Consider the following 26,511-nt stretch of genomic DNA (forward strand, 5'->3'; position numbering starts at 1 on the left):
AACAGCAGCTTTCTATTGACCTCAGGTTTACTGCATTACTGTGCACAGGACCGGGTTCCTGCCCAAAGCCTTGTTTTCATTTGCTTCTTGGGGATCATTCCTTGTGAAGGTCAAAGTCCCAGAGCTAAGCCCTATTTTCTTCTTGTGCTACTGCCATTGGCCTGTATAAGTCCCTTTAGACTGTGAGCTCTTTAGGGGAGGGATGGCATTTTCTCTTCAGGCATGTGGGGTTTTTTTTAAATTGTTATTACTACAAACAGCCTATGCATCTGTGGTGTTATGCGGAATAATCAGTGGCATGATTACAAGTGCTTAGCACAGAGGTGTATCAGGAAGGTTACTATGCAGTCCAGGGGGTTTAAATGTAGGTTGTGATTTCCAGATGCTGTCAGTAAGGTCACCATGCAGAGGTTGAGAACGACTGGAGGGTATTAGCACTCTTCATGACCCAGTGTCCAAGCAGTTATTGCATGGCCCTAGGGTGTGGCAACGCCAGCGTATCGTGCTGAGAAGGATGAAGTGAGTGTGTCAGGATTCACGTCTGCTTATTGCACAAGTGACAGTTTCAGTTTTACATCTCTGCCCTGTCCAGGCTAAGGCTTAAACTGTACTAATAAACACCCCCCTCCTCAGCTCTTGCCAGTGTGGCCTTTTGCCTTCCACAATGAAGAAGCCAGAGGAACTACAGACGATGGATGCTTTGAACCATTTCCACAAGCCTAGAAATGACTGGAACCAAGTCAAGTGAAAATAATGGTAAAATTTTATTAGCATAATCACAGGGATTTTAAATGGAAAAAGCAGAGTTAGAAGTTTACAAGGAAAAACAAATGAAGTAACTGTCGACCCAGAGGGTCGTGATTTGATTGAGACCCACCTTGGCTGATAGCTCTTTGATTGCACTGCCAGAGTTCATCAGATGAGGAGATCATTGTAAACAGAGCACTGAGGCCTTTCAAGACAACATTATAGTAACCCTAACACAAAACCTTTCAAAGAAACAGGGGTGTATCTAGAGCTTAACTTGCCTCTGAATGGGCAGCTGCCAGGCCTCTGCATGCAGTCTTGTAGCTCCTCAGAGGCTGTGTACTGTACACACCTGCCTCCGGTGTCCAGTTTAAGCCTGAATTACCCATCTCAGCCTTCCAAAAGCACATTCTCGCCTAACCCCTCTCCCCAACCACTCCTTGGGACACGTCCCACTACCTGCAACAGTGCAGTAGTACAACTTGCTGGTCTGCACTTTAGCACCATCAGTATCTGTGAAGTATGCTTGCTAATCACGCAGGGCAATCTTAACACATCCCTTTCCCCAGTTTGCTCTGTACAGCATTTCAAATGTTCCAGTCTAAACTGTACTTGAACTTAGGAAATTTAAAATGGGTATTTCTGCCCTCCTACTGGCAGCAGCCATCTTGAGGGAAAGTAACATTTGGAGGCAGCAATGAGCATAGGACCCATCCCCAAACCAGTTTAAATCCCAATTGATCAGGAAAGCTCTCAACATTTTGCTAAGGCAGTAATGGTCATGGAGACTATGAAACCATTATTAAAAGGGGATGAAACGGTTTTGCTCTGACACTGGGATAGTGTAAAAAGATTTTCCCCTTTTACAGCACCTTCCCTCCAAGGGTCTCAAAGCCCTTCAGAAATATCCGTGAATTAAGCCTCAAGACCCCAGTGAGGTAGGTTAAGTATTATCCCCATTTTACAGATAAGGAAACTGAGGCACAGAAGGTTATAAACTCCCTCAGTATCACACAGAAATGCAGTGGCAGAGACACTCCCAGTCCTGTGCACTGGACACAGGACCGTTCTCCCAACCAGCGGGGTCAGAACAAGTGTCAGTTTCAGCAGGAAGCTCAGAAATCCCAATTTTAAGTAAAACTAATTTCAACTCCAAAATGACCATTTAGACAGTTTCTTGCCTTGGGAACTTCCCAAAAGCTGTGCTCTGCCCAGCTGGAGTAGCTTTTTGTTTTACCACTTGTTCCATAAAACCCTGTTTTCACAACCACAGACTGAGGCTCATTTGTATGGGAAACCAGTGAAAAACAGTTCCACTTATTCAAGGGGGGTAGTGAAGCATCGAGCTAAGGTTATTTAAAATAGTAAGCTAGGATCCCTCTGTTAAAGTGAGGGTTTGTTTCTTACACAGTTAATCCCAGAACTCCCTATGCCTTTTCCATTTTGAGCATTTTGTAGCCACCCCAATGTGCCATGCCCTAATAACCAAAGATCTAGAATCTTCTAGAGTCATATTTTAAAACCCTCTTCTCACTGCACCACTTTCACCATTAGTGTAGAACACTGTAGGGTTGTTTCTAACACAATCCTTTGTCCTTCTACAGCACGCTCCTTCTCAAGATCTGAAAGTGCCTTTGACAAATATGAACTAAACCTCAAAATCCTACAAGGTGGGAATATTGCCCCATTTTGCAGATGGGGGAAACTGAGGCACAGAATAGCTAAGTGACTGGCCTAAGGTTACACAGCAAGTCTGTGGCAGAATCAAGCACAGATTCCAGATCTCCTGACTCCCAGCCCTTTTTTTCAGCCCCAGGACCATCCTTCCCACCTAAGGGGAGAACTCCCCTTCCCGAGTTAACCCTCTGCTCTCATTTCTGATGGTTGAAGAGGAATAAAACTATGAAGGTGGACTTTGGGTTCTCCATCTCTGCAGCATGTGGCACTGAATTAAGACTCACTTTGTTATCCTGGAAGTACATCTTTGGAGAAAGGTAGGTAAGTCAAATACAGCAGTTTACAGGTTACAAAAACTTTCCAGGTGATCTGAGATAATTAAAAGAGCTATTCACAGCTCACCTGCTTGTGCTAGAAAACAATACAAGTCACATTCCCTTCCCCTGCAAAACCCAGAGCCCTCCCAACCCCCAATAAAAAGAAGATACTTCATGTTAATAGTTTGTTAGACCCAAGCATTGAGGTTACAGATGCAGTAACCAGCACAACTGGTACACTGCCTAGAACAGCACAGTGTGAGATATAAAAGTAGCTTTCTTAAAATCACTTCAAAACCAATTTCTGTAGAAGAGGATTAAAAGTAAATTAGTTCTGAACTCAAACCTCAGTGTAGAAATCCACAGTTTTTATCAAAGCATACAGTATTCAGTTCCATAGCAAAACTCCAAGGGTCAGATACACCAGACCTCGGGGACTTGTTAGACCAGTAACAGTCAATATCAAAGGTTATTGCTCTAGAGAGTCTCAGTAGAACGTGTTTATCAAGAGCAAGGAACAGGACAGTATCAAAGAAGAGGGACTGCCGGCCTGATTAGCAAAGAGCAGAGAAGAAGATGAACAAGGAATACGAAGTCTATAGCTTTACTTTGTCCTTGCTTTTTAAAAAAACCTAGAGAGGCTTTTCAGGCCCTTCCCTTAGTAAAATGCAGGCCAGACACACAGAATAAGCCACATTCGCTCAGAGGGGAGGGCTGGGCCCTCAAATTTCTCTGCATTTTCTTTTAAAATTAATTGGTGCCAGTCTCCTCCTCCTCTCCCAGGAGCAGCAGAATTAGGAGCATTTGCCCTACCCACTCCTGGGGAGTTGGGGGTGTCCAGCAAAAAATGGGACACTCCATTCAGGAGGGGGAGAGAATCACAAGCTAGAAAAACAGAGTAGTCCCCTACTTCCCCTTTCTAAAAAATAAGTGGCATCAATTCCCTGCAGTGTTACTGAACTGGAAAGACTCCACTGCAGGGTCTTTACAGCTTCTGGGGCTGCTGCTGTAATTGTAGTAAATCCCGTGTGCCCCAGGACTCGACCATGCACAGTCTGGGCAATGCAGAGGTCAGAGCATGGCCCTTGCTGTGCAGCAGCAGAGCTACTGCTTGGGTCACACAGCACTTAACTGCCCCAGCGAGAGAGAAGTGTCACCAAAGCCAAGGACGTTTTGCTTGGAAGTGTCACATGTTGGCTCAGGGAGAGTTGACTCAAGGCTTTATCCAGCCCTCTCCTTGAGAAAGGCATCTCCTCGCTAGCGCTTCAGGCTCCTCTCGGCTGTCAACAATCATACAACACTTTAATGATGGGGCTCAGCATCTCCCCACTGAAACACAACATGGGCATTTCCAGTTTAATGGTCCATCTCTTCTTTCCGGAGCAGCACTTAGCACCCCCCTTCCCCGTCTCCCCCCTCCCCCGGCAAGGTTTCTAAATCACAGTAATGCTCAGAGAGACTCGGCTGCCTAGTGAGGTGGCAGAAAGATGCTCCGTTCCCAGCTAGGATGCGTCTAGCAGAAGAGTTTGAGGAAGCAGTTCTGACAGTAGGGCTTGTCATTCTGTTCCTTGAAGGTTCCTTTGTTGAGCTGCTTGAGGCAGAAGGCACAGACAAAGTGTTCTGGGTGAAATTTCTTGGCCATGGCGGTGATGCAGCGTCCCGTGATGGGCTTCTGGCAGCCGGAACACAGAGAGCCGCGGCGTTCGTGATAATGCACCTCACAGTAGGGCTGCCCATCGTGCTCAAAGAAGCTGCCGTTGATGAACGGCGTGAAACATTCCTGCAGGAGGTGGAAGCAAAAGGGAACAGATTGATATGGCAAGCTGGGGACACAGGCAACTCCACAATCCAGGCCTTCGCCTGCCATGCCCCTAGCTGCCTCCTGCAGGAAGTGGGCAGGGTGAATCATCTTCATCCAGCAGAAAGGGGCTGCAGAAGTACTGCTGCAAAGATGATGGGTGCCCAGCAGACACAGGGTTACTGAGCGTAAGCAGGCAGATGCAGCAACTGGGAGGGAAAATAAAGCCCTCAACTATACTTCATGACCCTTTACTCCAGGCTGGCTTTATTAACACAAAGAAAATCCAAATCCAAGAGCCAAACTACTGAGAACACTTGGTAAGCAACACCAGAGCCTCTCCTGCTTCCAGTAAGCTGGGAGGGAAGAGAACACCCCCATCCACAGAGACAGCTGCCACCACAACAGCTTTTATAGCCCGCCCACCCACCCCAGCTCACCCAGGTGATAGGCAGGGAAGAATTCCTTATGCTCCAGGGCATCAGGAGCAGCTTTTACCTTGTCACAATGGGCTGGTTTTCATTTCTTGAGCTGTATCTGCCCTGCTTACGCTCATATCAGTGAAAAAGAAGGTGACTGCCAGTAGGGGTTTTTTTAAATTACCCATTTAGAATGCCAGATATTATGCATATTCCCTGGGACAGCACCCTCCTTCTTGACTCATCCCAAACTATACACATACGAGAGTCACTTCACCACTGAAATACAGTGGCAGGCAGAAGGTGACAGCCACTGGAGAAATGTGGAGGGGCAGAAATTTTGGGCAAGGACCCTGGGGGACAAGTCCATACCCTTACAAAAGCGATACTGGGTCTTTAATGTCTAGGAAGAGAAGCTGTTAGAGACCAGTTTTTTAAGAGGCACCCATCTCTCTATAATGGTTATCACTGTCTAAGCCCCACACAGGTATTAATGGCTGTACCTTCACTACAGTCATGGGAAGTTAGGAGGAATTCCCCCCCCCCCATTTTACAGGTGGGGAAACTGAGGTATAGAGCCATTAAGGGACTTGCCCAGGGTCACACGGGTCAGGAGCAAAGTCAAGATGTCCTGAGTCCTAGTTTTGTACTTGAACGTCCAGCCCATCCTTCCTCCCTAGGGACACACACACACACACACTACCGCAAGTGCACGCATGGTTGGACATCTACTTAGTCACAGGCAGATGCAAACTGAGCCCTGCGTGCAGGCATCCAGCAGGGTGCAGCCACAGTAAGTGCATATCCAGGCATGTTCTCACACAGTGAACTGCAAGGAACTCCAGTTGCCTGCAGCATTGAAAGGCAGCAGGCTCCTGGGAGCCTGACGCTGAGACTACTAAGCCATCCACCTCCATTCGAAAACAAACACTGGGAATTGGCCTGACTAACAACAGAAAGACAGAATCTGCCCAAAAGTTGCTGCTCCCACTAACAGGCAGCAGCGGGAAGGATGCCCAGCAACATCTCCTGAGCAGAAGAGCCTGAACCCAGGTCCAGGCAGGGACGGAGCTGGTCAGCTGCTCACAAGAGACTGCCAGAATTTCTATTCACAGGGGCCTTCCGAGTGATGGAGAGTTTCAAACGGACAGCTTCAGCCAACTCCTTTCACGCGGGCTGCTCTGCAGCAGAGGAAAGCAGACTAGTGGTCTGAGCACAGGATTTGAAACAGGAACTTATGGGTTCTGAGCCCCATTTTGAACTCCGCCTTTCTGCCTGTCTCGGTAACACGTGGCTGATATTAATCTTTACACTGCTCCTGGGAGACGGGTAAATATTTGCAAGGCTCTTTGAAGAGGTGCTAAGTATTTATTCTGCAGCATTACAGTTCATTATGCAGCTGCATATTCAGTTTACAGCTATTTCATTAGTTTCCAAGTTGATCCAAATAGGTCAGTCTCGTTAAGTTGACTAGGGTTACCATTCGTCCGGATTCCCCCGGACATGTCCGGCTTTTTTCAGTTCAAAATAGCGTCCGGGGGGAATTTGTCAATGTCCGGACTTTCCCCCCATGCAGAACGTGCGCGGCTTACAGGGCAGCCGGCCGGATCGTGCCACTCGCACTGGGCTCCGGCAGCCTGAGCCCTTCCTCCACTTCCCCCTCCTCTCCCCTGCAACTTGACACCACTCCCCTCCTCTCTCCCCCTCCCCCCTGCATTCGCAGATCGCCTGCCCGCCATTCGCCTCGGGCCTCCGGCAGTCTGGAGCACCGACCCTGCTCCCCTTCCCCTCTGCCGAGCGCGCCGCTCTGCAGCACAGTAAGGGGGCTGGGGGTCAGAGAAGCGGCAGGGAGGTTCTGGGGGGAGGGAGTCAAGAGACATGGAGCAGGGGGAGGGTTGGATGGGTCAGGAGTTCGGGGGGGGCTGTCTGGAGGTTGGGGGTTTAAGGTTTTGGGCAGTCCGAGTACAGGTGGGGGGGATCTCAGGAGGGGGCAGTTAGGGGACAAGGCACAGGGAGGCTTAGGTAGGGGGTGGGGTTCCTGAGAGGCAGTTAGGAGCAGGGGTCCCAGGAGGGGGCAGTCAGGGGATAGGGAGCAGAGGGGTTTAGATGGGTCGGGAGTTTTGGTGGGGGGGGGCTGTCAGGGGGTGGGGAGTGGTTGGATGGGGCGGGGGAGACCCAGGGGTCTGTCTGGGGGTGGGGATGTAGATAAGGGTTGGGGCAGTCAGGGGACAGGTAGGGGGTAGAGTCCTAGGGGGCCAGTTAGGATGTGGGGAAGGTCTCAGGAGGGGGCAGTCAAGGGACAAGGAGCAGGGAGGCTTAGGTAGGGGGTGGAGTCCTGGGGGGCAGTTGGGGGCAGGGGTCCCAGGAGGGGGCAGTCAGGGAACAAGGCGTGGGGGGGAGGGTTGGAGGTTCTGAGGGGGCAGGAAGTGGGAGGGAGTGGAAGGGGCAGGGGCGGGGCTAGGGCAGGACAGGGGTGGGGCTCCTCCCATCCTCTTTTTTGATTGTTGAAATATGGTAACCCTAAAGTTGACATTTCCAGAGTGAGCACACGAGGAAGCTCTTCAAATCAGGGTGCTGAGGCGGAGTGCTTAGAAAGCTTAGCTCACTATTCCTAAGAAACCACTGGAAAAATTCTGTGCTTATCAGTGAACTGCTGCAGAAGCCCATAACTGTGGCTATGGGGCAGGGGGAGGGAATTAAGCCCCTAGAGAATTGAATGGAAACAGGCAGAGAAGCAAGAGGGTGCGTGGTCACTATCACACTATGTAGTTTGTGGGGCTGGCTGTCCTGTGCTGGCACAGACCCCTTGTTCTGATCGAGGGAACCACCAGACACCCACCTAGGGGACTTGGGAGAGGGGTCAGGTGCCAGTGGGCAGCACAGGCTCTCTTACCCGACAGACAAAGCACTCAGGGTGCCACAGGGTATTCAAGGCAGAGATGTAATTTTCCAGGATGGCCCGGGCGCAGCCCCCACACTTCGGAGCGAACATGTCGAAGTAATCCTTGCGGCAATAGGCTTTGCCATCCTTCTCATGAAACCCTGCCAAGGACACAAGGGAAAAAACAGAGCCAGACAGCATCAGCTTGTGACCTTCCTTCATGGGAATACCCAGCCAGACTCCATGGGGCAAACAGGGTGGCTGGGATCCCCAGTCACAGACCAGAGGTATCCCTTATTCTGCTAAAGGAGGAGCACATGCTACACCTCCTTAGTCTCCATGTGGAAATAGCAATCACTGTTAGCTCCCCATCCACTAAGTAACACCACAGTCCCTCTCTACCCCCACACCCCCCGTTTTCTACATCACTTGCTCTAGGACAGTAGTCCCCACACTTTTCATGTCATGCCCCCCCTTAACCCTGTCCGCGCCCCACTCCCCGAAGCTGCGGTCGGGAGCGGGGCCGTGACTCCTGGCGGGAGGCGCGGACAGGCTAAGGTGGGTGAGGATGGGGCTGGAGCCCGGGTCGGGAATGGAGTTGCAGCCGGAGCTGCTGTCAGGTTCAGAGCCGCAGCCAGGCCAAGCGCCAGAGGACAGGGCCACAGCTGGGAGCAGAGCGGGGCTGAGTGGCACTCCCTCTCCACCCCCTATGGGGGCTAGACTGGGCCCTGACGCTCCCCCCGAACATGCCCCACAGTTTGGGGACCACTGCTCTATGGAAAGGACCCATCACAGCCCCTTATGTTGCCTCTACCCCCACCCCTTACTTGCTTCACCAGAGTGGCTTCTCTCTGCAAACCAATAGTACCTTCAGGTCCAAAGAAAGCGCCACACTGCGCACAAAAGAAGTGTTCTGGGTGCCATGTCCTGTCCAGGGCTGTCACCACTTTCTGTTTGGGAGAAACCACAAACAGTGAGCGCAGCAAACATCAACTGTGCTTAAAGAGCTGAGCCAAGCCCCCTCCTTGGGGATTCAATCCCCCCCCCCACTCCACTTTACCCTAACAAGGTCAGACACACCACTCCTTTCCTCTAGACCCAGGGGAGAAGGGGACACAGTCCCATGCAGTACTCTGAAACTCAGCAGGAATGCCTCCTACCATGGTATCCCACTGCGGAAAATCAGGAGATCCTTACTGCAGTGAAGATAGCTAGATCCTAATATTCAGTTCAGTAGAGTTGCAATGGGGCAAATTTAGTTCAGTAGAACCTGCCCTCTCATTGCAGGACCCTACAGCAGATGGAGGGAGATAGCTGCACTGGGTCCAATTATTTCCCCTACAGCACTAGGGTGAAGGACGAATAGGGGTCCCAAAACTACAAGAGAAGAGATATTGGGGTAGATGGATGTGTGCTTTTCTACTCGACAGTACAGCACCAGACTTCCCCGTGCACGGCCAAGAGAGAGACTCCTACTGACACGCGCTGGCTCAGGGACTCACGTCGAGGATGGGCCCGTTGCAGTAGTAGCAGCGAGGGGAGAAGAGATTATGATAGTCCTTCTCACAGTAGGGCTGACCATCACGTTCAAAAAAGTTGCGTGACCCGATTTCCTCCTGGCAGTGGGTGCAAACGAAGTGCTCTGGGTGCCAGGTTTTCCCCATTGCTGTGACGACCTGTAGGGAAGATGGAGCAGTTATGGGGGACGACTCTACTTCTTTGCTGTGGCAACTCACGTGACAACACACCAGGTAGAGTTTGGCACTAACTACACGTTCTACTACTCAAGTGAGCCCTGGACTGGGGTAGCATGAAAACTGAATTACCTATCATCTCAGGAGAGGGCAGTCCCTCAAGGGCAGGGTAGAGGTCACTGGAGGAGCTTACAGCGTACCTGGCCAGTGGATAAATAGAGTACTTCAGTTTCTTCAGCATCGCCAGTCCCTTCAGCCTCATGATACAGCCCTCCCAGTTACTCCTTGCTGTAGCCAAGGCTTAGCAACAAGATGCTGCCTTAGACTCACCTGTCCAGCAATTGGTTTCTTGCAGGCTCCACAAACACCTTTGGCAACGGTAGCTACTCCCAGTTTGTTCAGGTCAGACTGGAGGCTTCCCAACATACTGTCCAACTGGCTGCCAGGTTTTGGGGGTGCAGACGGAGGGGAGCTGCCCCCAGCTTTCCCCTGGGCCATGAACTGCAAAGAAAAAACCCAGAGACTGTAAGGCAAGCCCTGTTCAGCTCCTCAGGGATTTCTGCAGTCTCTGAACGTAAGAACAGCCATACTGGGTCAGACCAAAGGTCCATCTAGTCCAGTATCCTGTCTTTCAACAGTGGCCAATGCCAGGTGCTTCAGAGGGAATAAACCGAACAGGTAATCATCAAAAGATCCAACTCTCTGCCCACAGCTCTCCAGCTGTCCTGTGTATGGACAGACCAGGACTTGCTCTGGAGAGGCTAATGTATCTGCAGAAGCCAGTGAGAACAGGAGCAGGTGCAGAGATGCACCCTTGTTACAATGAGGCTGACAAAAGTATGGCTTACCCAGAGACCCCAGGAGCTAGAACAGCAGAGTGTTGAGGGGTGGAGATTTGGCTCTCCTCACCCTCCCAATAAAGCAGATTGGAAAAATGCTTGTGGGCTGCTGGTAGAGCCTCCACGGAGATCTTCCCTTTACCTCATAGGTTCCTGGCTGGCTTACAGAGGCAGAGACATGCTCTCTGAGTGGTTCCCAAACTGTCTCCCCTTCCCTGTCTCACACATTTGTTGCTGTCTCTCCTGTCTCTTCTCTCCTCTCCTTCACAGTCTCCTTCTCACCCTCCCACACCTTCTTGTCTCTTCTTTTCAGGGTATTTTCCCCCTTTTCCTTCTGCATTGTTTTTCTCTCTCTTCTGTGCCCTCTTGGGTAGCTCTGACCCCACTCCCCAGCTTCACCAAAGGCTGCAATGGGAGCAGCGAGGGAAGGTGGGGAGCATTCAAGGAATCACCTGTTGCTTTACCTGCAGATGTGGCAGCTCAGCAGTAGTGTGTGCGCCTGCATGGGGAGGAGGTGGCAGGCCAGTAAACACTGCACAATACACGTGAGAGATTAACCGGGGGAGTGTGGAGAGGGGATAAGAAAGGTCTTTGGAAGCCCACTTTGGGAATCACCTTAATGAATACTTAACTTTGAACCCTGTTTTCCACTGGGAGGGGGGAACAGATACATTGTCTTTAGTAATTAATAGAACCTCAAGAGGAAGTGGGGAGAAAAGAGAGGAAGTGTGCAGGACTTTGCTCTTTCTGGTCTCTTTGGATACTCATCTCCATGTGACTTGGGGCAAACTCAGAGTTCACGTCCTGTTACACTGTGAAGTGTAGGTTATTTTACTTAATCCTGCAGCACAATGGTGGCTGTCAGGTTTAGAGAACTCCCCCGAGCCATTTCCTAAAGGGACCTTTCAGGTGGATTATGGACATTATGTTGCATTTCTGTTAAAAGTGAAACTACACAGCCACAAAACACTAACAACATTCGTGAAAAAGGTGCAGGGTGGAAGGAAGAAACAACCGAACACCCCAGCACTTGTACTGCTAGACTACCATGGAGTGCCCAAGGGAACAGACACATGCTGAAGTGCCCTAGAGCCCTGGTTTTACTGAAGGGCCCCTTCCCCTGCACGCACAGGGAGTGCCACCCACCATCCTGTGGCTACTGGCATTAGATATTGTCCATATAAACTAGTCAAGTACTAGCGCTGATTTCCATTTGTTCGTCAGAAGCCGCATACCACATGCACACTTTACCCCATCATGCCTAACCAGCATCCAAGAGATCAGCAGGACTCTGCTCCTAATGGAACATAATGCACCTCCTTCCTACTCTCTCTGACCCCCCTCCTCGAACAGCTGGCTCTAGCAGTCCGGCACCATGAAGAGCACACTGAACATCAAGGTCTCTCTCTAGTCCGTCCACCTTCAAAACTCTTATTCTACGCTATGATGAACGAGGGCAGTTTTGTAATATTTCCATGATTCCTATATGTGCCTCAGTTTCCCACCGGGCTTTGCACTGAGTGTAAAGGGAAGGGATGAGGTGTTGACTCAGCAGCCTTCCTGGAAACCAGAGTCAAAACAAGCTGAATGAAGGCTACACATGTGAGTGGAGGATCGGAAGAGACAATGGAACCTCCAATCCCTGGTCCATTCACACCCAATGACCAACAGCCAAGAGGAAGGAGATCCCCCCCACTTCTCTACAGGGAAGCCGAGCAAAGGCCCCGAGGTAGTTAGGCAAGCACTGTACAGTCCTCAGGGAATTTCTGCAGTCTCTGCCCATAGCTCTTCAGCTGTCCTGCATGCAGACAGACAAAGAGGAAAGGTAGCAGGTGGCGTTTTACAAGCTATGCTCAGAGAGATACACAGAACACACACCCCACCTGAAACCAGACGACAGGACAGAGACCGAGCCAAAATGAATTCTACAGCAGCTTGGCTGGGTAGAGCTCTGACGCTGGCCACACTGGACTGTGTCTTAATCTTTGCTTCTCTGTGCTCACCCCTAAGGACTTTCAGATTCTGTACCCCCAGCTGACCGATACGTTGTTTTAAAAAGGCTCCCTACTGTCACTCGTATTGGGAGCACTGCACTCTGAAGGAGCGAAGGACACCTCCCACAGGAGTCTGGCTCTGCCAGATTTGCTGCAGGGAGCCATGGAGGGAAACAGGGATTGTTGGCACCCAAAAGCCCAGTTTCGGAGTATGTGGAGTCTTACCCCTGTGGAACTGGGTGGGTCCTTGGGGCCTGGCACATTAAAGAGGTCACCTCAAAAGGACTGGTTACAGGCTGAGGCATAGACCAGACCCTGTGGATCTGACACACAGGCACACAAGCATTTGTCACTTATACCTACAGTGCAGATTCCCCAAGACAGTGTTATGGGGAGGAAACATCTTGCTGGACACAGAGTTTACGATTCTCCCTCTCTAAACTGCAGGGCAGTCAGAGGCCTGATCCTGAGAGGTGAAGAGTACAGTGAATTGGGGACCTTCGGCACTTCTAAAAATTAGACCAGTGAATCCAAACTGATCATAACTCAAGAGTATAGGCAATGGGAGTCGGTAGACATGTTTATGTATCTAGTATCGATCATCTCCTAGCCCTTACACCCAGGTTTCTCTGGAGCGGATTTTTCTCTAGCGTCAGCACCTTTCCTAGTTTGATCCCTGTAGCACTTCAGAGCCAACACACACAAAAGGTAACAATACACATGTGTGGGTGCCCGTATCATGCAACAGAGGGGCCCAGGAAGCCACATGCTTCCTCATCCTGGCCAGGGGCCTGTGGCCATTGGACAGGGGGTGCAGAAACCGACTAGAGACAAATGAGACGTGAAGTGTCACTTGCGGAGAGGATGGCAATGAATGAAATGCACAGTGACACGTCCCTCCCTGCCCCAGGAACCAGCCAGCCTCAGCTAACTTTAGTGCAGCCACTGACATCACAGTGCAGGACAACATGGACTTGACCTTTACTGGTGGTACTGCATTCTTACCAGTCAAGGGGTGCGGTTCCTTTTGGAAATATTCCACACCCCTGCAGGGGTGCACCCCCAATGCCTGCACTTTGTAGAGCACAGCCCCTTTAGGAACACTACCAATGCACACCACACTCGCGTGCTAGAAATGCTCATGCAAAGGCCTTCCCTAATTTAAAAGGTCTGCCACTGCTGTCAGGTTCAACAACGCACCTGTAAACAGCAGACCATGCATAGAAAAACAACCATCCGGCATTCATAGCAACAGGACCTTTAGGAACAGCTCAGAGGACTGTGCCAGAATCACATCCCTCTTGCCTTAACAGCACACCATGCTGAGAGGGGAACAGAAAGGGTATCCTGCCTTCTCATGGGTGGGCGGCGCGAGGGGTGGCCGAGCAGCAAGTGGATTGGTACGTCGGACCAATGGCGGAGTAGGGATCACCTGCAAAGTATGACAACAATTCATGATGCAGAGGAGCCTCCTTGATGGATTGGTGCTTGTGGAGATTGACGCTATACTGCACTGGCTTGCGTATGAGGGTCACTACCTATAACGGATGGAATCAGGCCTGCTCAGGTACTGGGTCTTCCTACGCTTTTCTAGCAGGATTCTCCCTGGGCTTAGAGAGCAGGACATACTGAGCAGCAATTTATTGCCTCTGCACTACACCCCAAACCCCACAGAATCCCAGCTGAGCCGTGTCCACATGGGTGGGGTTCAGGGGCATGTGGAATTACTGTTCAGCCTCTTCTTCTGGTTCTCAGGCTTTTCCACATTTTTCTCCCTTCCCCTCAGTGCCACACTGTGGAAGGGAGTATTGGGCCCTAAACTAATGGACTTGATTCCTTCAGTTCAATGGCGAGAAACAAAGATCATGGTCCATTCCCAATGCCACATGGATGTGGCCAGCAAACGGACACAGGATCTGGATCGTTCCATGCATGTGCACCTCACACTGCTATAAAGGGACAAATCTGATAGAAAAATCAGCCACTGGCAGCACTAAACTCATCTTCTGTAGAGCAGCCCAGTACCAGCCTTTACCCAAACGCTCTACCTAGAGAGCCAACAGGCCAGGAAGTGCTGGATTCAGACTTGTAATTGCTCTGTTCAATGAAGAGCACAAGGAAAAGCATGCCTGCATCGGTGGGAAGAATGGATCTTCATCAGTCTGACAGCCAACAGAAGATACTGTCTTGGGAGGAGAAGATGCTACCACTGGCTCAGTCAGGGCTTGGGGAGAATGGAAGAATCTATTATCTTCAGAGGGAGGAGTGCCCACCACAGAGAGTTCCTGGTAGTCATCAGAAGAAGTCTCCCACTGGAACAGAGGCTGGGGAGGCAAGCTGAAGGAGCAGGAGACTGGATTAGGAGCAGCAGCAGAGGGTACATAGGAAGGTTGTGGCGGGTATGGAGGAGGGGGTGGAGGAAGCGGAGAGGGAATAGGGTGAGAAGAGGAAGAAGCTTTGGCAGGGAAAATCTTGGCAGCTTCTTTGGGACGCTGGAGTGGGGGAGAAGCTGGCACAGAGACTGTTCTTCTCATGGGCAGGGGGGATTCTGGAGGAATTATAATCTAGAAAGAAAGGAGGGAGAAAGGTGAACAAATCTGGAGATGAACGGAGAAGCACTTCATGCAACAGAAGGACAGGCAGCATGAAACAGACGGTAACATGGCACTCACTACCTAGCACTTCTCTACTTTCCTTTCACGTCAGACCACAGAGTGCAAGCAGGCCAACCTCACTGCTGTAGCCAACCAGAAATAGAGGCCATGGTGCCATTTTCAATAGACCTTCTTTGAGGAAGTGCCCGAGTCTCAAGGAGAAGGCACCTAGCAACACCTGCCTAGCTATAAGCACTTCAGGGCAGGTTCCTTATCTTACATCTAAACATATCATGTTGCCAAGTAAAGAAAGAAATACTGTCTGCTTATTGACTGACCTCCCCACTGTGGCATGAAAATAAACCTCACTTCAATGCCTGACCTTACACAACATTAGACTTCCTATCAGATAACACTGCCCTCCCAAGAGATTGCTTACTCCAATTCCTACATAGCTGGGATTTGGATTTCCTAGCTGATCTGTAAAGGGAACAGTGCTAGGACAGAGGAGTCAGATTCCAAAGCTATCCCAGGACTCTCCAGAGACCTGTCACACCCACCTCCTACTCTACGTCTCTGTTAGAGACCTTCTGAGCAGAGCGACATGGGGGAAACCCTAGTACAGAGTTTGCTCTCTACCTTCTGTACTTGCTGTCCACCATCCTGCTGCTTCCTTTGTGGCCTGGCGGTGACAATGACCCCCTCAGTCAGCCAGTCTTCCTGGCTTTTCCATTCCTCCTCTTCCTGTTTGCTGATTCCCAATCTGTCTTGCAGCTCTTCAATCAAGCGATCCTGGGACACAGTCTTATGAAATATGACTGGCCCTACTTTCCGCCTCGGTGAGCGCTCACGATACATTGGGTGCACGTTTAAGGTCTCTTTTGTCCTCTCAATTACAGATTTTATCTGAATGACAAGGTGACAGGTTCAGCATGAAAAGAGTAATGCAAGAGCAAGCCCCAAGATGCAGCAGCACAAACTTAAACTATTAGTGACAACTGTGAGCATAAAGAGTGATGGTATTTATTGCACAATGCCAAAGCTCCTCTTGGCACAGCCCAGAGCAGTGACTCAGTGCAAGGAAAATCCCAGCCAGGCCAGTCATAGCAGCTAAAAAGAACTCCGGCTACACAATGAAGAGAGATTATCCAGCACGAAGCCATGATTGGAGGTACAAGGTCACAGTTCAACAAGATCACCCCATTGGGTGTTATGGTTTCCCTAACACCACAGTGATCCAGGTCAGCTTCTTTTCATCCCTCCCCTCCGCAGTTGTGGGGGAAATAAAATTCCCCAGCACAGAGGATTCTGAGATGCACACAGCATTTCTAGTGCTGGAAGGACCCTAGGAGCTCCAGTGTCACTACTTGAACAGGCTCAGAGCTAAGCCAGCAGAGAAGAGGAGTTGCCATCCCAAGTCTGGACAGTCCTTAGCAAATCCCTCCATCACTGGGGAACAGCACTTTGCTCTTCAGAGACCTCTAGAGATCATGCACTTGCCCCATTCTAGCTAGGAGACAGCCTGCAGATTATGGATGCTATTCCTGTTCTATGCTGCACAAGCAGCCAATCACTGATCCACATGCAAAAGGTACCACAAAGCTGCTGCTAGATTGGAGGATCTCAGACCTCTGCGCCATGCAGCTGTCATTATAGTGACGCCAAGCACCCCAGACCAGCATGCTGTTAGTCTGGAGTAAGCCATCAGACTGCTCTGGAAGAGCCCAAATATGCACTCACACCATGCACAGGCGCCTAGCTAGAACCCGCACACTCCTGCATTCACTCAATGCCTGCCTGGCCCGATGCAGAAATCCTCTCAATAGGTGGCTTGGAGACAGACAGCAGATCCAATTCATCCTTCCAAACATTTTCAGCCCTTTCTGGAGTGACTGTTGAGCTTCTGACTTGCTCTCTTTCCCGGTCTTCTCCTGGCTTGCTCTTAGTAGGGCCACCTTTCCTAGGAGTTCTCTCTCTGCTCTGCCTCTTTTTAACCATATCAGGAGAGTCATCTGTCCTGCTTTCATGCTCAATTTCAGCATCCTGCTTCTGTCCTTGTTCTGCTCCAAGACCCAACTGGCCTTTAGTATCTGGGAAGACATCCCACCGGTCCACAGCCACAATATGAGGCTCACACGCTGACTGCAAGACATGGTCATTCTCAGAATATAGCTCTGGTATAAGCTCAGATAGCTCCAGAGCCCACAGCTGATCTAAAGCTGCTTCCATGTTTCCATCCTTCTGGGAAGGAAAGGCTGAATTATCCCTGAAAATGGCCTGCTCTGCTGATTCCTTGGGTGTCTGCCCCTTCACTTGGCTGGTTATGCTGGGGCTAGAAACAGGAACAGTTGTGAGCTTGGTCTCAGTTCTATGCTCTTTCTTTTCAGTGGCTTTTGCCTCATCAAGCCCCTGACTGTGGGCCTCTGCACTAGAAGGAACACACAGAGATTCCGTCTTGGAGGATTTCATGGCCTGCGACACCTCTCTAGGAGGATTTGACTTTTGGCTCAGCCTGACTGAGCTCAAAGAAAGCACATGATCCCCAAAAGGAGCAGAAATAGCAAAGTCCTCTGGAAGTGACTGACCCATCCGAGCCACAGAGGGGAGCTGTGGAGTGGTGGCAGAACGTCCTGGAATAGCTGCAATTGCAGCGCTGCTGCCGCCTTCTTCAATATGAAGGACTTCCAAGGTGGCAGGTGGCAGCAGGGCTGGAAAGTCCCTGCTGTGGCCTGTCCCATGGGGTTTTGACTGGGGCAGCAGAACTGTACGGGAAGGAGAGTCGATTGAGTCTGGATTTGTTGGGCTGGAAAGCAGCTCCAGGGAGGGTTCAGAAATCAGTGACAGAGTGGAAACAGCCTGTAAAAACAAGACAAAAAAAAGAGGAACAGAGAGGGGGGAAGATAGAGATAGAGGTGAGGAAAGGAAAAGAACAAGGCACAACATGGCAGAACAATCAAAGCCTGCAAACCACAGAGCCCTCCTGACATGAAGCCATGAAGGTAGCCGGGATGGACAAGTGGGACCTCAGAGTGTGGAATGTGAACACACAGCTGTGCCCCTTGTCCAAGGAGGGTGCTGGGAATGAGGAAAGATCATGCAGCCATTCATTGAGTACTTTTTCTTAGGCTCTTCAAAGCCGCAGTTAATTCTTTCTCCTGTAAATGGGGCTGATGCATCTGCCCCAAGGGCCCAGCCCATTAGACCAAGACTGATAGTCACATTAGCAACTTTCTCTGAATCAGACACTTGCATTAATTTGCATAGAAATTTACATACTATGCATCCGAAGAAGTGGGCTGTAGTCCACGAAAGCTTATGCTCTAATAAATTTGTTAGTCTCTAAGGTGCCACAAGTACTCCTGTTCTTCTTTATACTTTTCAAAGAAAACAATGAAGCATGTAAGCCATAATATTTGCCTCCCTGATACAGTAGCCTCGGGGCACTCACGGCAAGAGGAGTACATGACTCAGGCTCTGGCCTGCTCAAATCACAAGGCTCTTCTCTGGGTCGAATACATGATGAATCAGAGGGAAGCATTCTAGGACTTCAGAGGTTGTCCTTCGGGAGCCCTGCATTTAACTCTCTTCTTCCTCACCCATCCCACTTTTCTTGCCCCCTTTATATTTGGGTGAGAGAAGTATACATTTTGTTCCAAAACATGCTCTGAAATGGTCAGGGGCAGGTACCCTGGTTTTAGTTCTCCATTGCTTATATTTTAAAGCTGATAGATCATGGCTCTGATCCTGTCCACTATGTCAGCTCCTACGTGACAAACAGGAATTCTTTCCATTTCCTTAAGGGAGTAGAAATTAGCGTGGCTTGTTGTGTGCACTCCCAAACCAGCCACTGTGGCCTACTAAGTCTGCCACTGCACCCAATGACTCCTGATTTGGGGAATTTACCCACGTAAAAAGATCATTTTTAAATCAAGTTTATAGCCCATTTCCTTACAGAGTTAGCCTATAGTCACTTTTTTGGGGGGCGGGGGGGAGGGGGAAGAGTATCACAGCTGAGATCACTTGGTCTGCCACTGATAAAAGGATTTCTCATTCTCCCTCTTACAGCTACATTTGGGCAGCCAGTGAGGCCTCTTACCACAAGAGGGACAGCTCAGTAGAGCACTTAGCATGACAGTGGCAACAAGAGCCTCTGTGTTCTAATCCTAGCTCCGACACCAACTCATTTCGGGGTTTAATTTCCCTTTTTTAGTATTAGGGATAATGGCTGGAATTTTCAAAGGTGCCTAAGGGAGTTGGGTGTTTAACCCCCATGGGAATTGGGTGTCTAACTCTCATGGGCTCCTTTGAAAATCCCAGCCAACACAATTTACTTACCTCATTGGGTGTCATGATTAAAGTGCTAGAATTCATTTGGATGCAGGCAAAACCCTCCAGCAGATGGAAGCCACAGGCCCTTCCAGCTTAGGGGACTGGAGTGTCTATGCCAGGGGTCGGCAACCTTTCAGATGTGGTGTGCCGAGTCTTCATGTATTCACTCTGATTTAAGGTTTCGTGTGCCAGTAATACATTTTAACGTTTTTAGAAGGTCTCCTTCTAGAAGTCTATAATATATAACTAAACTATTGTTGTATGGAAAGTAAATAAGGTTTTTAAAATGTTTAAGAAACTTCATTTGAAATTAAATTAAAATGCAGAGCTCCCCGGATCGGTGGCCAGTGTGAGTGCCACTGAAAATCAGCACCCGTGCCATAGGTTGCCTACCCCTGGTCTATGCAATCACAGAACTTGTCTGTGATGTCAGACTGCCAAGCTAAGCAGGAATGGGATTGGTACGCATCTGAATGGGAGACCTCTCTAGGAAAACCCAAAGGGCAGCAGAAAGCGATGCTAGTGATTCATTACAGGGCACTCTTCCCTCCGAGCTATAGTTTGTAAGCACAGAGACACTCTGGCAGTAAAGGTGCTATATTGAAGTGTATTAATTATTAGAAAACTCCTGTGTGTTTACACTATTTGTTCTCCCTTACATACCAACTGCCCTCTGAAGCATAGATGCCATGGTTAAGGCGTTCCTATTTTTACCTGAGTTTGGGACAAAATTTTCAAGCTTTCTAAAATCCAGTCATTTTCAAGGTAAGGTTGCTTATTTTGCTCTAAAAATCATTTTTCCAACATGTTAAAAATATTAAAACAAAATGAATGCAGCAGTTAATGTATAAAGAGCTGCACTACAATAGGAGGCTGGTTAATGCAGACACCAAGTCACATAGTAAGGAGGAATCACATGTCACAGAGATGCGAAAGGTGCAAAACTCGTGCATTCAGTAACCTCAGTGCCCAGCTGACTGATAAGCCAAACAACACAATCAAATGGATTCTGTAAGCGAACAGAATGAGCAACTCATTAAGGTTAATGCATCAGCCTGCAACAGCACCTTTTACTCTATGGCTTGCAGAAAACTGAACTAAAAGCAAACAAAAAGCCCACATCACCCACCCACACGCTGTCATTTCTGTCTGGACTTTGTCCTCCTGGCTTTAATCAATCATCTTTCTTAGCATGTTTGCCTTATTCCTCTCTGCCTCTCTCATACACGCACAGGACTGGAGCTCAGAAGTAAGGACAGCCTTTCATCTCTCACAGTTACAGAGTACACTGCAGAGCAGGGCATCAACATTTGACATGCAAAGACCTGCTGCTCCCTGCCTCTATTCATGGTCCCAACAAAGCAAAATAGGCCAGACACCTTGTCAATTCAACTGTGCAACTGAGCTAGCACATGAGAGCAGAACTGAGGGGTGAAAAACAAAAAGGAAGAGGGGAAGAGTGAAACAACTGGGAGGTGAGAGAAAAGGGAAAGTAACTGCTGGGAGCAGGTGGTGATGTCAACAGAGGAGGTTGACAAGAAACAGACAAGTGGCCAAGAGAGGTGGTTTTGGAACATAATTTATCAATTAAACAATAAAGTCCCCAGGACCAGATACTATTCACCTGAAAGCTCTGAAGGAACTCAAATATGAAATGGCAGAACTATTAACTGTGGTATATAACCTACTGCTTAAATCAGACTCTGTACCACATGACTGGTGGATAGCTAATGTGACACCAATTTTAAAAAAAGACTCCTGGGTGATCCTGCCCATTAACTGGCTGAGAAGCCTAACTTCAGTACCAGGCAAATTGGTTGAAACTACAGTAAAAAAAACTCAAATCAGACACAGATGAACACAATATGTCGGGGAAGAGTCAACAGCTTTTGTAAAGGGAAATCATGTCTCACCAATCTATTAGACTTCTTTGAGGGGGTCAACAAACATGTGGAAAAGGGTGATCGAGCGGATACAGTGCACTTGGACTTCCTGAAAGCCTTTGACAAGGTTCCTCACCAAATGCTCTTAAGTAAAATAAGCAGTCATAGGATAAGAGGGAAGGTCTTCTCATGGATCAGTCACAGGTTAAAAGACAGGAAACAAAGGGTAGGAATAAATGGTCAGTTTTCACATTGGAGAGAAGTAAACATCAGGGTCTCAAGGATCTGTACTGGGACCAGTGTTGTTCAATATATTCATAAATGTATATGGAAAAAGGGATAAACAGTGAGGTGGCAAAGTTTGCAGATGATATAAGAATTACTAAAGGTAGTTAAGTCCAAAGCAAACTGCAAAGAGTTACAAAGGGATCTCACGAAACTGAATGACTGGGCAACAAAATGGCAGATGAAATTCAATGTAGATAAATGCAAAGTAAAGCACACTGGAAAACGATCCCAACTATACAGACAAAATGATGGGGTTTAAATGAGCTGTTACCATTCAAGAAAGATCCTGGAGTCATCATGGATAGTTTTCTGAAAACATCTGCTCAATATGCAGAGGAAGTCAAAAAAGGGGATAGATAAGACAGAAAATATCATAAAGCCATAGTATGCCCACACCTTGAATACTGCATGCAGTTCTGGTTACCTCATCTCAAAAACAGAGAGATTAGAATTGGAAAAAGTACAGAGAAGGGCAACAAAAATGACTAAGGGTATGGAACAGCTTCCATATGAGGAGAGATTAAAAAGACTGGGACTGGTCAGTTTGGAAAAGAAAACTATCAGATATGATAGAGATCTATAAAATCACAAATGGTGTTGAAAAAGCAAATAAAGCTGTGTTTTTACCCTTTTACATAGCACACGAACCAGGTACCCCTTAATGAAATTAAGTCAGCAGGTTTAACACACACATAAGGAAGTACTTCTTCGCACAACACACAGTCAACCTGTGGAACTTGTTGCCAGGGAATGTTGTGAGGGCCAAAAGCATAACTGGGTTCAAAACAGAGTTAGATAACTTCATGGAGGATAGGTCCATCAATGGCTATTAGCCAAAATGGTCAGGGATGCAACCCCATGCTCTGGATGTCTCTAAACTTAGGAAGACAGGATACCGGACTAGACGAACCATTGATCTAACCCAGTATGGCCATTCTCATAATGGAAATAAAGAGAAATAGATATGGAGATGTTTATGCAGTCTCAACACCACTGGAGTAGCTGTAAGTTTCAGTTACACAGTTAGGCACGTCAGCATCTCACAGAAATGTAACTTCATACAGTAACTCCTGTCCCGGTTAACGTTGTTACGTTGCAGATCACTTAGAGAACATGCTCATTTAAAGTTGCACAAAGCTCCTTTATAACGTTTGGCAGCCGCCTGCTTTGTCCACTGCTTGCAGGAAGGAGCTAGTTGGTGGGGGCTTGGAACCAGGGTGGGCCAGCAGCCCCCCCATCAGCTTCCCATTCCCCTAAGTTCCCTGTGCGGCAGCCGACGAGCAGGTTATCAATTGCCAGCAGTTCAGCTGTCCCTCCCCACACTGCCCTGTGCTGCTCCTGCCCTCTGCCTTGGAGCTGCTCCCTGGAGCCTCCTGCTTGCTGTGCAGGGGGGTGGGAGCTGATGTCAGGGTATCCCCCTCCCCCCGGCTCCTGTACCCCATCACCTGTCTCAACTTGCTGATCTGCTTAAAAAGGCAGTATACTTAGAATGGGGTCAGCGTACTTAAAAGGGCAATGTGCGTCTCTCTCACACACATGGTGTTTGTGTGTCTGTCTCTCTCTCTTTCACACAAACACACAATGTGTGTGTGTCTCTCTCTCACACACACACACACACACACACACACTCTTTTGTCTGGCGAAAAAAAATTCCCTGGAACCTAACCCCTCCCCATTTACATTAATTCTTATGGGGAAATTGGATTCGTTTAACATCATTTTGCTTAAAGTAACATTTTTCAGGAACACAACTGCAACTTTAAGCAAGGAGTTACTGTATTTATGAAACCAAAATTATTCAAAAAACAAAACCAAACAGTCCCTAACCCTTGCTGTCGAGGGTAACTTCGGAAACCCAAATGCACGGTCCAAATTTTCTGGTTTGCTCCCTGGGCTCAGCCACCAATACAGCTAGGAAACAAGCAAGGGGGACAAGAGTATTCTGAGACTAACGGCCCAGCCAAACACCACCCATCCTGCCAGGCAGCTTTTACTAGTGCTCTGATCTTTAGTCTCCCAGCCTTTCCAATGACTGTAAGACAGTCGAGCCCCCAGGCTTCCAGACTCCCGACCCCAAGTGCCTCTTCTGGAGAAGAGACACAAAAGGCTGGAAAGCTGAAGTCCTTAGGCAGCAGGAGGACGTTTCTCAGTCATCAAGAGTCCGCTTGTGTATACCTGTGCTTAGTGCCAGTAGCCACAATGAGATTTTATTTGCTAAACATTGACAATGTCATGAACATATGGCTGCTGAACAGGTTATCCTGCAGCTTCGAAGTCACCTGTCTCTGGCTTGAATAATAGACTTGGGACTATCAAAGAGGGAATTCTTTTCTATCTAACTGCACAGTTGAATAAACTGTCAATTTTCAACATACAGAAGGTTAATATGCTCTGGACTAGAGATGTTATCGTTTAATATATTATTGATGTGAGAACAAAAGGTGAACAGCCAAGTGACAAAATCTGCAGGTGATGCAAGATTAAGTTAGTCAAGACTAGAGAAGACTCTGAGGAACTTCATAAGATCCTAACAAAACTAGGAGATTGGGCCACATGATAGCAGATTAAATTCATTGCAACAAATGCAAAATAATGTAAATTATTCCTTCCAAATGTAAAGTCCTCACACCCATTTCTGGTTTCTAAATTAACTGTAAACACTTAAGAGAAACAGGCAGCTCAATGAAAGCCTTTGCTCCATACATAGAATCACAGAATATCAGGGTTGGAAGGGACCTCAAGAGGTCATTTAGTCCAACCCTCTGCTCAAAGCAGGACCAATCCCCAGACAGATTTTTACCCCAGATCCCTAAATGGCCCCCTCAAGGATTGAACTCACAACCCTGGGTTTAGCAGGCCAGTGCTCAAACCACTGAGCTATCTGTCCCCCCCATAGCAGCATTCAAAAAAGCAAATGATGGTAGGGTGCACAAGGAATGAAAACACTGAAAATCTAATGTCATAAATCCATGTTACCCTCTCCCCCATTCTGGAATATTTCTTGAGCTCTGGTTGCTCATCTAAAAACAAATAAATACAGTGGGAACAGAGGGCATTCAGGTGACAAAAATGGTCAGAGGCCTGGAGAAACTTTCATATGAAAACAGATTGAAAAGATTGGGACTTTACTGGATTAGGGGGGAAAAAAAGACTTAAGGGGGGATATGGTAGAAATACACAAAACAATGAGTGTTATAAAGAGGGTAAGTCAGGCACTCCTATTTTACCCTCACTCATAATAGAAGAGAGATTCAATTCAAGTAAAATTCAAAATATTAAAAATCATAAAATGGAATCTTTTAGTAATCTTGCTAAGATTGTAGCATAAATGATATCATGTGGCAATGAGTTTCACAGGTTAGCTATGCATGATAAGAAAAAGTATTATACATCTGAAAGGATGAGACCATCCAATGTTTGTGTGAGCATGTGTAATATCTATATTTATCTATATAAAAATCTTATGTAAGGGATACAAACCCTCTCACTCCAGGTCATAAGGTAACCACTAACTGAGGAAGCAACTTCCCTCATGGGCAGGTTATTCCTTTTTTTTTTTTTCCTTCAACCTTCCTCTCAACCAGCTGGTACTAGCCAGTGAAATAGCTGGATCATTGGTCTGATCCAGTATGAAAATTCGGATGTTCCAGCAGATGTGTTGATGCAGCACTTCCCATCCTCCTGCCCCAAAAGGCTTAGACGTCAACCCCATTTTTACCTGAACCCAACTCTGGAAATTTCTTGCCCTTTGAGATGAAATCTTTACTGCCCAAATCATCTGCCTGGAAGTCTCAAAAATCATCTCCCATCTTCCTGATTGGGAAAAATCAAGGGCAACAAAGGAGATATCCTCCAGAGCAGCAGAGGCTGGTCTTTGCCAGTAAATAGATGGGTTCCTCTTATTAAATTACAACCCACCAAAACAATGGACTCTACACTTAAAAACTCAGCTCCTATCTGTTGCCAACAAAGCATTTCACTTCACCGTGAATCACACATTGTCACACTCCTCCCTATCCCCCACAAAAGATATCCCCACCGTACAAATTGGTGTTGCTGGGCAACATAGGTGCAGTGAATCATTATTTCAATGAAGTGTTTTTCCTGAAACAGAACAAAAAAGTGGGCACTACACCAGCTGGGATTTCCCCTCATGATGTTGACAGAGATAAGCATTGCCTTGATCCAGTGCTTGGCATGGGGAGAAACACCCCTGAATGCTAGCTAAGCACTTGGGACGACACAGCAGCAGTTACATCAGAAAATCCTCCCTGCTTCTAAGAGACTTCTGGACATTATGAGATCTGCACTTGGCATCAGCATATCCTATCTATTGCTCACCACTTCAGAAGATTAGCCTAGTCCCTTTGAATGCTACACTAGGGTAAACCCTGACAGATCTTAGTTTACAAGTCTCTGCATTATCCACACCAGATATAAGACTTCATCACACCAATCACACCTGCAGCAGCACTTTGACAGCACTAATACACCACCGAGAATTGACTGGTACAAGGAGTAACGGTTGCAGTGGGTGATCTGAGGAGAGGAGGCGGTCAGTAGAAATGGACGACAGACAAGTGAGTGGAGAACACAAGATCAGAAGTTATTACGGTTGGGCACCTTGAAGTCAGAGAGAGATGCCATCAGCTCATCCAGTTCTCTTGTGGCTGAAGAAGCAGATATGCGAGTCTGCTGCTGGCTGGAGGTGACCCGCTGTGGGCTGCTTACCTCACTCTGGTTCACAGTGATGGCAGGGCTGATAAAAAAAACAAAACAAAACCACACACGTTACATTTGAACATGGTGGTGGTCAAAAATCCCAGGCTGACAGCCTCAGCTCTTGGGATTCTGTTTATTCCCAGGACAGGTACAGCAAGGAAAACAGCACAGCCAGATTCCCCACGCTTGGACCCCAAATACGCCTCAACAGGCCTTCCAGGAAATCCGCTTTTGTGGCACTTCCAACCCTTTGCTCTCGCTAGGAGACTGCCAAAGATGCCGTTGTGATAGTTTGTGATATGAGCAACCATCCAGTAGGCACTAGACTG

The 26,511-nt window shown here is 48.2% G+C and overlaps 1 protein-coding gene across 1 annotated transcript in view; it reads right to left on the bottom strand.

Moving 5' to 3' along the window:
* Positions 1-745: 745 nt before the first annotated feature.
* The window catches only part of PXN (paxillin), a 71,478-nt gene continuing 45,712 nt past the window's right edge, over positions 746-26,511 (bottom strand). Inside the window, exons 6-11 of the mRNA XM_054006308.1 lie at positions 26,084-26,219; positions 9,864-10,034; positions 9,342-9,515; positions 8,708-8,789; positions 7,852-8,000; positions 746-4,521 (exon numbers count right to left, since the gene is read on the bottom strand). Of these exons, the coding sequence (XP_053862283.1) occupies positions 4,255-4,521; positions 7,852-8,000; positions 8,708-8,789; positions 9,342-9,515; positions 9,864-10,034; positions 26,084-26,219 (979 nt within the window). The 3' untranslated portion in view covers positions 746-4,254. The remainder of the gene's footprint in view (positions 4,522-7,851; positions 8,001-8,707; positions 8,790-9,341; positions 9,516-9,863; positions 10,035-26,083; positions 26,220-26,511) is intronic.

This window comes from Malaclemys terrapin, chromosome 16 (genome assembly GCF_027887155.1).
Source record: "Malaclemys terrapin pileata isolate rMalTer1 chromosome 16, rMalTer1.hap1, whole genome shotgun sequence".
Taxonomy (NCBI): domain Eukaryota; kingdom Metazoa; phylum Chordata; order Testudines; family Emydidae; genus Malaclemys; species Malaclemys terrapin.